At 35.6% G+C, this 15647-nt stretch overlaps 1 protein-coding gene across 3 annotated transcripts in view; it reads left to right on the forward strand.

The window, feature by feature from the left end:
- Nucleotides 1-4283: 4283 nt before the first annotated feature.
- LOC112051923 (septin-7) overlaps nucleotides 4284-15647 on the forward strand; it is a 37553-nt gene continuing 26189 nt past the window's right edge. For all 3 annotated transcript variants that reach the window (XM_052882704.1, XM_024090777.2, XM_052882712.1), the window contains exon 1: nucleotides 4284-4982. In XM_052882704.1, the coding sequence (XP_052738664.1) occupies nucleotides 4299-4982 (684 nt within the window). In that variant the 5' untranslated portion in view covers nucleotides 4284-4298. The remainder of the gene's footprint in view (nucleotides 4983-15647) is intronic.

Genomic DNA, 15647 nt, shown 5'->3' on the forward strand with positions numbered 1-15647 from the left:
TCCATGTTATTGCATTGTCACCTAATCAGTGCTGTGCACCGAATCTAGGCAAGTGATCAGTTCAATCAATCTGCTAATTTAGCTTCCAAGATTTGACTACTTGATATTTTAGTATCAAAAACTTAAATAAAAGATTGTAAAAAGAAATACACTCTCTGCTCTACATTAAAAAAGCATTAAATTTCAAGTCGTCCCTCAAACTTAGTTCGTTCTAATTTCTACATTTAGTGGGCGAGCTGTTTGAAGGGGAGGCATCTTGAAACTGTGTCACGAATCACCCGGAGTGTATCACCGTGTCCCACTATTCCCACGGCCAACCCCGCACTAGAGCGCAGGCAGCTTAGCGATAGGGTTGCAATGAGTTTAAATATTCTCCTTGTGCTAACGAGTGCTATTATGTGTAGCTTTGGAGTGTAACCTTTTACCTTCATAACGTTAATTGCGTTGAAAAATTGTTCACTTGATAGTTGAACAATTAACTCGTAAAAAAGTTGTAATACAAGCGGCATTTTTGACCACATGCTCACATTTAATGGTTAATAGTTCTTTAAATTTGGTGCTACTTATTGTAATTTTACACTAATATAACAAAGCACAAAAATTGCTTAATACATTCTACATACATAATAGTTTTGATAAAAGTCTGAAAATATTCTTATCAATCGGATGTTTTGTTTTTCACGGAATTATTAAGAAAAGTCGCTATTGAAAGTTATAAAATCCTAGGGAAAATCTAGCAAAATCTTTAATTACATATTCTGTTTTATGATTTGAGGAGTGTGAAGAGACCTAGCAGAAGTAAGGCAGCTTATAGTTTTATTAATTTAGAAAATTAGAAATCCGCACTAAACTCTTGCACTAATGTTCGTATCTCAGTAAAACAAAAGACTTCTTAGCTACAATATTTCCCATAGTTATAATCAATGTGTCAGTAAGACATGTCGCGCTGTGTGATTATCTAGGTTAGGTAGGTACCTAATCGTCGACAAGATTTTTAATTATTTATAGGAAAACGTGTATCTTTTATTAGATGTAATGCACCTTTCTATATTTTGTTACAGTATAATCTATTTTTTGCTGTTGCAACTATTGCAGTTTTTTCTTTTGTGGTGCAAAAATTGCTTATAAAACTTTTTCACTCAATCAAGTTATGTAGTATGTAGCTATAACTCTAAAATATACAAATAGTGCTTATAATAAGTTTATTTGATACTCTTAACTTAGGGGAGCGCTATGCAAAAAAAATTGAGAAAACTCATGTCTAGATTGAAAATATAGTTTTACTTTCAATGAAAAGTAACTCTGTAAGTATACCTCATTATGATCATACAAATTGAGAACAAAATACCTCTAAGACTACATCACAATCAGTGTTTGCTTTCATTTGATGTAAATCGATAGCCAAGTTAATATGATACGTGTATTACAGGCTCCAATTTCACAATCAGTACTGCAGATCGGATGCAAATATAGCACTTGGCTGAGCCTACGTTTTATAATTATGATATACATAATAACTGATACGAGAAAGTACCTTCCTGATCTGGAAGTCAGATATCTATCTTTCTGTGTTAGAAAGATAGAAAGAAAGAAAGATTCTCGTCGTAAAATATGCGTTAGAAAAAAATTGTTAACGTTTAATCAAAGATTAGACTAACGTTAAAGTTAGAGTGACGCCCGCGACTTCGTTCGCCCTTAGACCTCAAAAGACCATTCCTAGCGGACGTCTGCTAACTATAAACTCCCTACCAAATTTTGTCTTTGTACGTCAAGCGGTTTTTGAGATACAGTGATGAGTGACCTTTCGCTTTTATATATTTAGGTACTTATCTATGATACTTTTAAGGGTTAACTTTTTATTAGTTACATGTTTCAAACTTCAAAATTCATTTATTTTAATTAGGCTTATTTTACTAGTACTTATGAAACGTCAAGTTATGTCATGATTTAATGGCGTTAAGTAAAGTTACGAGTTAAATAATTTTATTAACAAGGTGCAGACACAAACAAACTTTAAATTTTTTGTCTGTCCGGACTAACCTCTGGGACGGCCGAATCGATATTAACGAAACTATCACCAAAGGGTAAAGGAGGCTATTAATCAATATAGAGGCTACTTTTATCCCGGAAAAATCTATGATCCAGAGAATTCGTGACAAACTCATCACTATAGTACATACATTATATCGGAAGGAACCACTGCGGTTTTAAGCGCTATAAGTATTTAGTTGTCTAAAGTAATAGATGAAATTAATAAATTGGTACTAATAAATAAATTGGTGAAGGTAAATTGTTTCAGGACAAAGGACAATATTATCGTGATTCAACCTTTTCTAGCTCAAACCTGAAACAAATTTTACTAACGCCATCTAACGGAAGTCGTTCAAATATCATGCAGGAAAATACATATATGAATCAGCTTGCCTGAATACGACGCTCGTCGACTATGAATGTTGATGAAACGACTCCGTTAGCTTAAAACAGATGGCGTTGTTGGTTATTAAGATAGGTTTTCTATGAAATTTAGTATACTGGGCGATTGAAAAATTTCATAAACATAGAAACAATAAAATTTAAAATAAGCGTCTATGGTACTTTCTTTATGAATAAAGACAACTTTTTGTTAAAACTCGATTCAGTATATCCGTCAAACATAATTGAGAAAACATGAAGAGATCATTGAAAGATGAGAGTCCTACACATTTCGAGGGAGTAGTATGTACACAAGGGTAAAGTAATTAAGATTTTTTAAAGTGGTTCACTTACTAAGAGGAATAAAATTCGCAGTAATTGGTCTTGTTGTCGTTTTTAAGGGTTTTTAGAATTACAATCAATCTCAACAATTTCATAAAGAATTACCTATCTACTTATTAGAAATTGATTATACCTTATAAGTGTGTGAATGGAATACTGTATATAAATTAATATATATTGTCGATAGAAAAATCTATAATATAATAGGATCCGAACAAAACTTGAAAAAAGTTAATGAGATTGGAGTTAGAACACGTGGAAATTGGAAATACACATCTCCTAATACGGGAATGCCGAAGGGTTGTGAAATATGCCCTAGGGGCTGGTCGACGCATGCGCCGTGTTCTCCGGTCGATTGGCGTGACCGTGACCACACCGTGACACGCGACAAACACGTGCTCTGTGCACTGCTTGCATAGTCTAGACTTCGGATTTTATTGCGCTTAGAATGTCATATTATCCTAGTCTTCAGACGTGCGAAAGGAACTGCCGAGTCTCAATAGATTATCGTGTCTGCACTTGGTATTTGCTGTCGCCTTTTCAGGCTTAGGGCTAGCATAGTTACGATTAATAGTCTATTTCTAAGAAGATATATTACTTCTACTATGATATTTATGACATTTATCTACAAATATACTTCTTATCAAAAAAATCTAAACATTCCGCCTGAGTAGTACTAGCGGAGTGTTTCGATTTTTTTGATGAAAAGTATATCGTTTCAATATTCCGGTCTACTACTACTTCTCGTCGTACTTAAAAATTGTATAGGACTTATAATCACTGTTTGATTCTTACCTATCTTATCAAATTTTTGATTGGATCAAACCTACTCATTCAAAAAAGCTTTCTAAAAGAACACCAATATTGTATTAATGTTATAAACGTCGATGAGTTTGCTAAAACGATGCCCTAATTGCTGCACATATGAACAATTGCACGCTCTCTTCGTCTTGTTTCCCTTAATTGCCACTTTCGATACCAATAATACCGTAGACGACTCACGTCTTGACTCGGGCCATTGAACTGGATAACGTCATTTCCTTCTTTCACCAATTGAAAACCATTCATGAATCTATCGATGTTGCTCGTCTAGGTACAGTAGGTCTATGTATTGTAGATACTGCTGCTAGTCTTCAAGTCTTTGTTATTAGAATTATAATGAATTAAATAATACATTATATATTATCTTGTTGTAAATATTCCATGTACACTTATTAGAATCTCATTGCACGATGTCCACGGAAACTACACGATTTCTAAAAGTTTTATAAGAGTTCTTATAAAATGAAACTGATGGTAATAGAATAAAGTACCTACAAACATACAATATGATTAATTTGCAAAAGTTTAATTTGCAATATTTTAATTAAAAGAGTTTAAGAGCCTGGTTGGATCATCTTCGAATTGGAATATAACATAGGTACTATTGTGTGCACAAAAGGATTTAAAGTTCCACGAAGTCTTCGCACTCAAACCATATTAAGGCAAAGCGATATGTTGAATTTGCCAAGAATCCATGAGTTGACCTTGACAGAGATGCAACAATGCATTTTCAACCCTCCAGTCGGGGCAGTCGTGTGGCAATAATCCTGGGATTCATTGGGGTCGGCGGCGGTGGCGAATGGCGACGTCGAGCGCGGGGTACAGAGCCTCCGCCCGCGCGCCGCGGCTGCACCGCTCGAGCTGTCAAACCGCCTCGGACGGGCAACCGGCTCGAACGCTCGCTCACCGCACCACATCGCGATCGTTCGTTCGCGACTAGTGACAGTGTGTGTTTGTACTCGCATGACGGACACCACTCGCGGGAGATGAACGGCAGCACGACCACGGTGAATGGCGGCGCCGTCAACGGTACCAACGGTATCAACGGTATCGGAGCAGCTCCTCGGACAGCCACTCTCGGGACACCGAACAGTTACGCGTACACCTCCAGCGGTTCCTTACTCGGGAGAGGAGGTTCCGCTAGACCGGTACCTCCGCCGACCCTTCCGAAATATAGTGGATCATTTAGCGCAGGAAGCACACTCAGTGCGACAGGACTTCGAGAACGTGACAGAGAAGGAACAGGTGGCTCTCATCGACTAGCTAGCCTCGAAAGATTAGCACTCCGACAGCGCATCATAGAACAGAGCTCTAATAACCAGGTCGGAAGTGTGACAACTAACAGTACCTCTGGCACGAACAGTGGACCCACCTTTGCTACCGTCACCCTTACCGATACTGCAACGGTAAGTCCCCTAGTCGTACATCTTATTCACCCTCAAACAGTTCCCCTAATCGAAATAAACGCACCCCAGAAAGGGAGGTACGTTATTTTAGTCGCACTAACCCTTGTGTACGCGCTGTTTTATCGTTTTAATAGTTCACTTGAATACTAAAACATAATGAATTCCCATAACTCTTTGTTTTGTTAACGTAGGTAGATGTGTGAGAGCGATTGTTGATTTTTAGACTTATGAGTATCTTTTGTTAGATACATACTTCCACTAATTTGGCGTACAACGTTCCAATATTCAAAGGGTAAACAAATTCACATTGTCATATTTACTATCAAGTAACCGGTGCAGCAACGATCGATGCAAGCGGAGCGTAATTCCGTAAAAAACAGGCAACAAGACTTGCATGTAAACGAAGCTATTTGTAGCTTTATATTACGAATGTGTTTTTCTATAGACACTTGTTAAGAAAAGAGTACCTTAAGAGTAACCTAAGAACTACGTGCACATAAATAACATTAATCAATTGATTGATTAATATTATTGAATAAATTGTAGAAACTAGAATCCCAACGAAAGAAAAACTCGGGTAAAATTCTTATACTTAGGTAAAAATATTCTGTACTCTAAAACGTGAGATTTAAAAATTTGTAAGCGAAATTAGCAATACACAATATAAATGACTTAAGTATGCTAAATTACAAACGTAACAATGTAGTCTCCAACAAATTGTCGTAGAAATAAAAATGCAATAAATGAAATGACTCGTTACTAATAGAGGCTCTGTTGAATTTTGATTGATGTAGTAATTATGGAGTGCAATCATTTAAGCAGCGATCCATTGTTACAACCTTACTCGTTAAAGTTTAAAATGGTTTCTTTTTTGTCACAGTTATTCTTTACCAATATAACTTTTAATCGTATTCTTTACCAATATAACTTTTAATCGTTTCTCGTTCTCATTTGTCACAGTTGCGAGATATTTTTACTTTGTCGCCGGGAACATCTGGATCGTTTTCTTTTATTCTTTCCTCAAGGATATTATAGCTGGCATATTCCCACGCAAGTTCCTCATGTGATAGGACTGGTCCGTGCCGCTGGAGGACTAAGCGGGTGACTGACCCCATGTCTACACAGGGTTAAAAATAACCATGTAGTGGCGGCCATTCTGCTCGCATGTGTCGAATTCACTAAACAGACATTAACTGTTTCACGGCCATACCCTGACCTGAAAATTCGGGGAAGGTTTATTTACAAGGGGTTTGTTACAACTAACATGAGCACGCCACAACAAGTTGTGCATCTATAGTCAATCACATAATATTATGATAATATAACATTTCAAATGTGCAATATCTCTTGCATGCTCGCCATTGACCTCTAAGATATGTTACCAATATACTCATAATAATTTGTTTATTATAAGTTCAAATGAATAACGCATCTGTTAGTGTAATCGTGAACGAAGTCATAGAAACTGACGAAGGTACTGCATTCCATATTCTAGGAAATATTCTTATCTATTCCACGCTATCAGTGGACGTAAAGACTGGGAGATAAGATGGAGACGATTTTTTAATTTAAAACATAACCACTTTTAAATATACTTTTTTTAAAATGTACTTTGAAGTACGCAAGGCCAGAAGGCTCTTGCGAATTCGACTCCAATGAACTTTACGCAACTGAATTGGTTTAAGTTTAATTTTTTTTTGTAAACCAGCAAAAGCGGTTAGGGCACGTTCTCCTCTTGCATTGTCACGGTTGAAACGTAAGAATAAACAAGGCGATGACAATCAATTTTCAACTTTCATGCGGTCACATTAAGAGTTATGTTGGTCTTGGAAGATTGCTTAACTTATCTTGTTATGATCAATCAGTCCTTCCTTTTGTGTGTCTCGTGGGTACGAGTGTGACGGTCTCGGGATCCTTTTACTATATTCGTAGGTATAGCCATAATTAACTCGTACCTGACTGGGTTAACGCAGGTCTATACACACTTAACGAATTTAAAAACTTAAAAATAGTTTTGATAGTGTTAACGCTGATATTTCCCAAGAATTAACAAAGTATAGTTAAAGTCAATTGTTTTTGTAAAGCTAGTTGAAGTTCATTTGATGTTTAGTAATGCAGTCGTCTTTGTTTTAAATCAAATGAGTCATAATATGTGCAAGTAAAAAATATATTTATAAATACGAAAGTAGTTTGAAAGGTGTATACAACAAATGCGTTAACATCTGTTGAGCTTTTTTTCACCTCGTGTGAAGGGACCTCGATGGGGCGCTTGCCCTGCCCAGCCGACAGCCGGTAGTGCCGGTAACTTAACCTCAAACTGATACAGACGTGAGTGTGCTTCAGGTTAAAACGGTCTATTTGCTTTACACCATCGATCATTTAATGATAATTCTAATAACATTTGTGATTAAATAATTGCAAGAATATTATCAGTGATTAGTTAATTATTATAGATAACGTGGGACTGTTACGTGTTTATATTTTTTAATGTTTGGTGTAGTTAAATCTAAAGTAGACCTATATAACAACACTGCCTACAGAAATAATAATGAAAATGCGTTCAAAGTGAAGTGTACCTGATAAACATTCAAAATGTTAATGAAGTGAATGACTTGAGTATAATAGTGTGTTTTTGGTTTTAGTGTTTATTTTTTTTATTTATTGCCTGTGTCTAGAATGGCTAATCAAGCAGTCACTAACGGTACACACCCAACAAAGCTAAATAGATGTGCTAGCAGTGTTGGTGATAGTGGAATCGATAAAACAAAAGTTGGTTGGACAAGTCCGCGCGAGATATGGAGGAACTTATCGTTGCGAAGGAAAGCTGAGGTAATTATAGTCCTAAGACACAGAAACGAGACTGTAATATAGATGATATTATTGTGGTAGAGGCAGGGCATATTGATTTACCGACAGCCTATCAGCAGGGTGACGCGACACGTGAGCGACTAGCGTCAGTAAGTCCGACTTCATTGGCGCCTAGATTCTGTGTAGATAACGAAGAATGAAGTAGCGTTTGTAATTATACGATCCCTTTAAATGGTATATAATTGTCTTTAGGAATGTTCAGTTCGACAAACATTGCGTTCGTGAACAAGATAAAAGTTTAAGAATTCGAAACTCGTCTACCTATAGTACCTACTCAGTATAAACACCACCATGAAAGAATAGCTTGTTTTGAAACAACTATACGTACCTAACTAGTACCAAATGTTTATGAAAATTACATTTACGAATATGTATTTTTTACCAGCGACATATCTTCTATAACCGTTGATTACTATGCAAAATGGAATAAAACATTCATAGAAATAAACGAAGGCTTCTAACATTCCGTTCACCCTTCATTGTAAGTTTAAAATAGATAAAATAATAATAGAAAATAATGTCATTGAGCTCAAAGCTCCTTGCAATAATAAAGAAGCCGAAACTGCTAAACTACTCGAGACCACGAAATATGCTTAATATTACGAATATTTTTTAGTATTTTTATACTTGAATGAGTATCACGCATAGTTACCACAATTTGTATCACTTTCCCTTATATTTGTCGTATTATAACGTAATAAATCAACGCGTATCCATTTTCTATCCTTGGTGACTGGGTCGTTGACTCTGTTCTTGTCGTACGTCACAAATGCATTTGGCGTCTCAGTTTGCCGTTTTATCTACGAGTGAATGTATCTCACGAACTCATTTGATAGAATCATGCACTTATATGGGATAATGAACAATAACTTGTCTGTAATAACATTTCTGTCACTGATGTCTCTCATTTTCTCTACACTTTCACAAGAAAGCATGGTGTTGTAAAAATATGAAGCTATTTTTATACTTCTAAATATCTAACTTGATTGGGAATTTAGAGGGCGGTTTAAACTTCAAACTTTATGGAGTGTTGAAAATTTTAAAATAGCTCCTGTTCGAGGCGTCGACATGTCTGTAACATTTTAGACGTTCTCATCTGTTCCACTAATAGTTCCAATGATTTCTTTTTAAACACACATTTTTGGGATTATCTAACACGATGTGCTGAGGCTTAATAGTTAGTGTTTATTTACAAGTTCGCACTAATAATGTGTCGTAATTGATTTAACCTCCATTAAAAAGTTCAGGGCCATCAATGTGTCTAATTAGCGACTATTGCATATGAACAAAATGTGTGGCATAATTAATAGGAAACATCATTATTAAGTACATGAATGTCCATAGTACACTACACGGAATTAGCGTAAGCTTTTGCGTTTTTTTATGTTTTGTTGTCCAATATTGTAGCCTTTGTTTTTATGTAGTGTTTCTGAATTTTCGCCCGAATATGTTTTTATGTAATGTTTCAGAATTTTCGCCCTGACAGAAGTATTTGGTATTCACTCTATTAAGCTCCGTCACTGGCCGATGCACGATGGAAGGACCAACGTAACTTATATACTTTCGCATAAGATTAAGGTTTATAAAAAAAACTGCTTGTTCAGTGTTCGTTTCACACACTATGCGATGAAATGAATAATGCAACAGACAGATACACAGCAGTGTCTTGCATTCAAGAGAGATCTTATTAACGGGCTTGTTTACTGCGCCATTAGGAATAGTTTAGAAAACGAACTCTTTCTTGTTAAAGTTCTCTACGGTAAGAAAAAAGTAATTAATTTGGTTGCTGCACCGTTACATTAAAATTTTTAATAGGTTACTTTTGTTCTGCACTGAAGACAATGGTTAGGTATGACTGAAAGTTGTATTGTTCGAAAAATATGATTATAGACCCGTTAAGTTTTGTATAGTTAACAATGGTTGACTGTGAACTAGTAAAGTGTAAACAGCGTTGGAGTTTGTCGAAAGTACGACCAAACGCCGTTCTCGCGACTTCTGCGCTGTGGCGCTTACAAAAGCTTATACTGCTAGCGTCACTCCTACGCGCGATTCTTTTTCAGCGATTTTGCTTAAACAGAGGAAAAAGCACTGCGTTGTCGCGGCGTCTGCGCCGCGCTGTATAAAGTCGACGAACGCCTACGTTGGAGAAACGTCATTGTCTGAGATCTCAGTGTACTTACACAAAAAAGTTTAATGTTCTACGCTATTAATATTTGAGTAGGTACATTATGGTCTCAATTGTCATTTTCTGTCCTCGTAAGAATGAGGCATGCCTGAGAACAGCAACGCCCAGATAGACAATGCCAGTCTGGTCAATCAATCTAAACTTAAAAAATACATTTTAGTTTTAAATGAATAGAATTTTTTTTTGAAATGGCGAAGTGGAGCCCTCTTTTTGCTAATGTATTAATATTATGATTACTCCAGTGAATGGGTATCATCTAAATAAGCTTGCTCCAACCTATACCTTATAATTGCTTTCCATCTGCCAAAAAAATCAAATTCTAGATTTGATTATTACATTCATTGTTATTTGTCGTACATGTTATATATCAGTAACATTGTAATAATGCATGTTATTTCAAAATTTGTTTTTCAAAAGAATACGTATTTTAGCTGTCTGTTGAAAAATTATAGTCATTCATTTTCAAATTATCTTTGAGCGCTTAAATTATAATGTCTCGTCTTCTATGCGTCGTCTCAATCAACCCGATTCTCTGGTTTGCCTACGCTTGGGCATCCTACACCCACTATTGTAAATGTGCTCGTTAGGAAGGAAGACATACGCAAGGCCAGTCATATTGTTACCTTAATGAATTCAAATAACTAATGCCTTTACTAATGCATAAGTATTATAGGTAGTATCAATATGTATAAGATAAACATCCAGTTTATCATCCAGTTCTCTTTTCGAATATCTCCGTACATGCAAGTCATTGATTGCATTGCAGCAATAAGGCCACCTTTGCTCGCTTTCATTATTAAAACTTAGTTTTTAGTTTTTACAGTTGTATCGTGTTTGTAAGGCAGCTTAATATCTTGTGTGCATTATAGTTTTTCTCTTACTTCTTCTTTTTCTTCTTAATTTGAATCATGATTATGGTAATTGCTGGTTGTTTCATTTCACTGCGGAAAATGATGACTAAGAATCATTAAAACCGAGAAAATGAGTATGTGAGAACAGTTAGCAAGAATCGCGTGGAGAAAGTATTGTTAAATGAACCGACGTCGACCCAAATTACAGTTATCTTCTTTGGATCGACAGTGAAATCGTTGCAGTAATAATAATAATTGTATATAGGTATATACTATTAGTTGCTGCCCGCGACTTTGTCTGGGTAATTATTGTTATCAAATAAGTTTAAAACAAGTTTTCTGAAACTTTCTCATTATTTAATTTACCGTAAGCCATGCGTATCGTTATCCTTATTTCTCATTGACCTCTTACAAAAAAAAGACGCACAATCATGTAGAATATTTCACTTAAAAACTTTGCTTTGACAGTTTTAGAATTATTGGTAAAGAAAATTATACCTAAAAGCCTTTAAATATAGTCCAATATTTTAATTCTGAGCAAATTCAACCTTAAGGATTGAGTTGATGGTTTAATTTGCAAATGTGACTACTTGAATTGAGTGCCAAGAACTTGTGTTTGGTACTCATTCACTTTTTAATAGGAGATCGATCTTATTTGGCGACATTTCATGCTGTTGTTATTGTCACGTTGTCCACAATAATATTTGAATGTGTGTGCTTTGTACTTGACAAATGACAACGCATGATGACCACGGCATTGATAAATAGTCCACTATTAATTGCGTAATTCCAAAATTCTTAAGAACTTATGGATTCTCTGTAAACTTTCATCATATATTTCACCTTCCTTCAAGTTGAGCCGATCAACGATATTTTTGTAAGGTTTGCAATACACAGCAAAACCCACTGCCTACGTAGATGGGATTTGCTAATTTTATACACCACAATAATTTTTACGGGTCTCTAATAAGATGGTATATCGAAATAAAACCTTCGTCTAATGTGCGTAGGTAATATCTACTTATACCATCTACATAAATCTCATACCTATTAAACAAGTGAAAACGTATTAAACAGACAGAGTCGCTTTCCCATTTATATTTGTATATTATGGATTAAATTTATTCAGTAACATTAAAACTAGTAGCTTCTCATTAACATATTATTCACATACCTAATAACATATCGTTTATTAAAGACTTCGCATATTTGTAGGTAAATATTTATGACAAGAATGATAAGCTATTTTGGAACAACATGACTAAGTAAGCAGTCGTTATCCTTTTCTTTGTAAACAAAATACAAGTGTCTTATTATTATAGCTTATTGACTACAGACTATTTGTTTTACTTATCTTTATTTATTCGCCCTTTGGTTCACAACGCCCGTTTTAAAACCATTTCGTTGTGTGGTATCTCGCCAATTTATAGCTTCCCTTATAACATTGTAGTGAGACTATAGTGGATATACTATAGTCATGAACATTTCTTTATGGTTTATATTGAATATAATATAGAAAAAACCTTGTACGAGTAACATGAATGGATCGATCGTGAATTTCATCATCATACTTTTTGTACCTATTAGTCCATTAGAAGACAGCCCTACCATATTTTATTAGAAAAGAGGATTTGCAGTTAAAAACTTTCGACGCACCATGCTGATTTAGTGCAGGAGCCTTTGGGATGTTTGCATCGGTCACTACCTATCTGATATTAATGATAATGACCGAGACTGACGGCATAACGTGCCCTCCGAGACAAGAGGGTGTACACTACCGAAACACCAACTCCGGACTAAGAATTATTTAGAAGCAAGACGGAAAGGTGGATTTACATTTGTCTGACGTGTCGTGTTGTGACGCATCAAAACGGTTTCATACATTTTGTATGCGATGCATCAGAAGCCATCACGACATGTCACAACACATAAGTTTAAATGTTACCTACCATACAAAATTCATGATACCGATTCTGTTCTGACGCGTCACGTTTAATAACCGACAGAGTGCAAGTCGGACTTGCGCACGAAGGTTTCCGTACCGTTATTTATAAAAACGTTCAATCGGCAACAGAAATACACATATAATCATCATCATCATATCAGTCGATGGATGTCCACTGCAGGACAATAGGCCTTTTGTAGGGACTTCCAAACATCACGATCCGCCTGCATCTAGCGATCCCTGCGACATGTTGTCGTCAGTCCATCTTGTGGGGGGTCGACCAACACTGCGCTTTTTAGTGCGGGGTCGTCATTCCAGCACCTTGGGACTTCAATACGCTCATCGAACTATGTACCCCACCCATTGCCACTTTATTTTCGCGACACATTGAGCTACGAGTATGACGGTGACTTTGGTTCTTTTGCGGATCACCTCATTTCTGATTCGATCACGCAAAGATACTTTTAGCATAAATACATAATCTGTGAAAATTTCGACTGTTTAAATGTCATTCATGAGATATACAGCCTGGTGACAGACGGACGGACGGACAGCGGAGTCTTAATAATAGAGCCCCGTTTTACCCTTGGGTTACCCTTACAAAGTAATACCTACTCATGTATAATATCCGCTATGTGCAGCAAATAAAAAAAAAAACCTAGTTTAATGGAAAAGAATCTTATAAGTATGCAAAGAGCCACAAGAAGCCTTACAAGTAAGCTGGATTAAACCAAGTTAAAAGTACAAGTCGCTTGAACTGTAAAACAGTCAAGCGTAGACGTTAACGCACGTGCACCGGCCTATTAAGGCTTACTTCCCGTGGAACGGTAGTTTTGTTATGGAAACAAAATATCGTTATCCGACAGCTATGGATATGTAATTTATTTGTGTATCAAGCAAATGATCCGTAGGTAGTATGACAATAATGATATAGTTGGAATTGTCATGGTCTATTTAGGGATAAACAGCTCAAGTGAAAGCGACGTAAAATGAAAAACTTTCTTATTGAAGGTATAAAAATTACAAAAACCCAATGTGATGATTCATTATAAATGTAGATATTAGACTGTATTGTTAAAATAAATAGCTTGAACTTATTATTTACAGCAATCATACTCGTAATTGGTTTTGGGGAATTACTTTTGCAAAGTCTACGGCAGACGTCCATTCTAGATATACATTATTTTACCCCTAATGTATATTGTGATAAAACTATTATATATCTACAAAATGTTTTGCTGTAGTCATAACTAAAATAATAAATAAATCACAAGACAAGACGCAGAAATCTCTTAAACTGAAATCGATGATTCACATCAAGATGGCCAGGCTTACTCGATAAGTCATGTTTCCGCGCACTGCGATTAGTTCTATTTTTGTCTGGTCAGGGCCTGTAGCCATGTGGCACGTCGATTCTCTTTCTACAAACATTAACGCTTGAAAAACTCAATACATGTATAGGAATGACAGATCCATCAATAACTTGATCACGTAACTTGTCGATAGCAAATGTCATTGCTAAACATTTTTTAATATTCGAAGCGTTTGCTATTGTAGAAAGAGAATTGTATTGCCACATGGCTACATGCCTAGTTTTACTGCTGATAATGAACCAAACAGTTTCTGCTAGGCACCTTCCCCGGCACCACAAACGTCATAAGTAAGTGATGAATATAATGTAAGCCAATTATGTAATTGGATAATAATTACATAATTGTTTCTTCTAATTATTGTCAGCACTCAAATACCTTACCTTAGTACCTTAGTATTTAAAGTTGATCAGAAAAGAGATTCCCATAATTACTATTAATTTGTGATACGTAATGAAATTCTTGAAATATAGTAATCCCTAATTTTAATGAACATTAACTGCCAAGTTATTAGGTTAATAATTATCAGCCTAAACACTATATTTAAATCATACTACAATATATAATAATTATACGAAACTCAAACGCATCTATAATTTCTTTTGTTCTATTCCACAATCTAATTTTATTTCATGCAAACTAAAGGTACACTCACGAGTTGATTGGAAATAGTCCTTGGACAACATCGGCTATCGACATATTGCGAGTTGTAATCAAACCCAATCATTCGTATAATGATCGCAACAATAATTTTCTAATGTTAGTTAAACATTCATACCGATCATCCAGTCCACAGAGTCCAAGGAGGGCCGTCAGACGGCCGGAAACTCGTGAATTGCTTCTTCATTCACTATCACATGTTCAGAATATTAGCTATCTACATAAATAGTTACGAGCGGATATGTAACCTAAATTATTCCTTTGTATGCAACGTACAAATTCTTTATTTTTTTATTTTAGCAAACTATTGTTTTACTCTAAAGCATTAGCAACAGATCCACATTATGAAGTTGGCTTCCAAGCGGATTACAGGCGCGAAAATCTATAAAATAAATGACATTATTGACACCAAAACAAGCTTTGCATAAACTTCTATTCGTATTCAGATTAATCATTATTTATTTATTTTGGTATGTGATCAATTCAATCACAGTATAGTGAATACTAGGTTTATGAGATTATTATTATTATCAAGATTTTGATATTTATAATCTTGAGGTATAAGGTTTATTATGTGGGTATAGACTTCAGAGCTACCATTTAGACAACTAGCTTAGAATTTTAGCGTACTGTTGCAACTAGGCCGCATACCTAATTAGGTATGTGTACACAGTAGTATGTTGGTTCCAATAAACTTACTATACTTACGTGAAGTACTAACTGTGTACTGAAGAGTTGTGCTTGTTACACAATGAATGATTCATGTGGTGGTTACGTAAGTTGCTA

The sequence above is a fragment of the Bicyclus anynana genome, chromosome 1 (genome assembly GCF_947172395.1).
Source record: "Bicyclus anynana chromosome 1, ilBicAnyn1.1, whole genome shotgun sequence".
Taxonomy (NCBI): domain Eukaryota; kingdom Metazoa; phylum Arthropoda; class Insecta; order Lepidoptera; family Nymphalidae; genus Bicyclus; species Bicyclus anynana.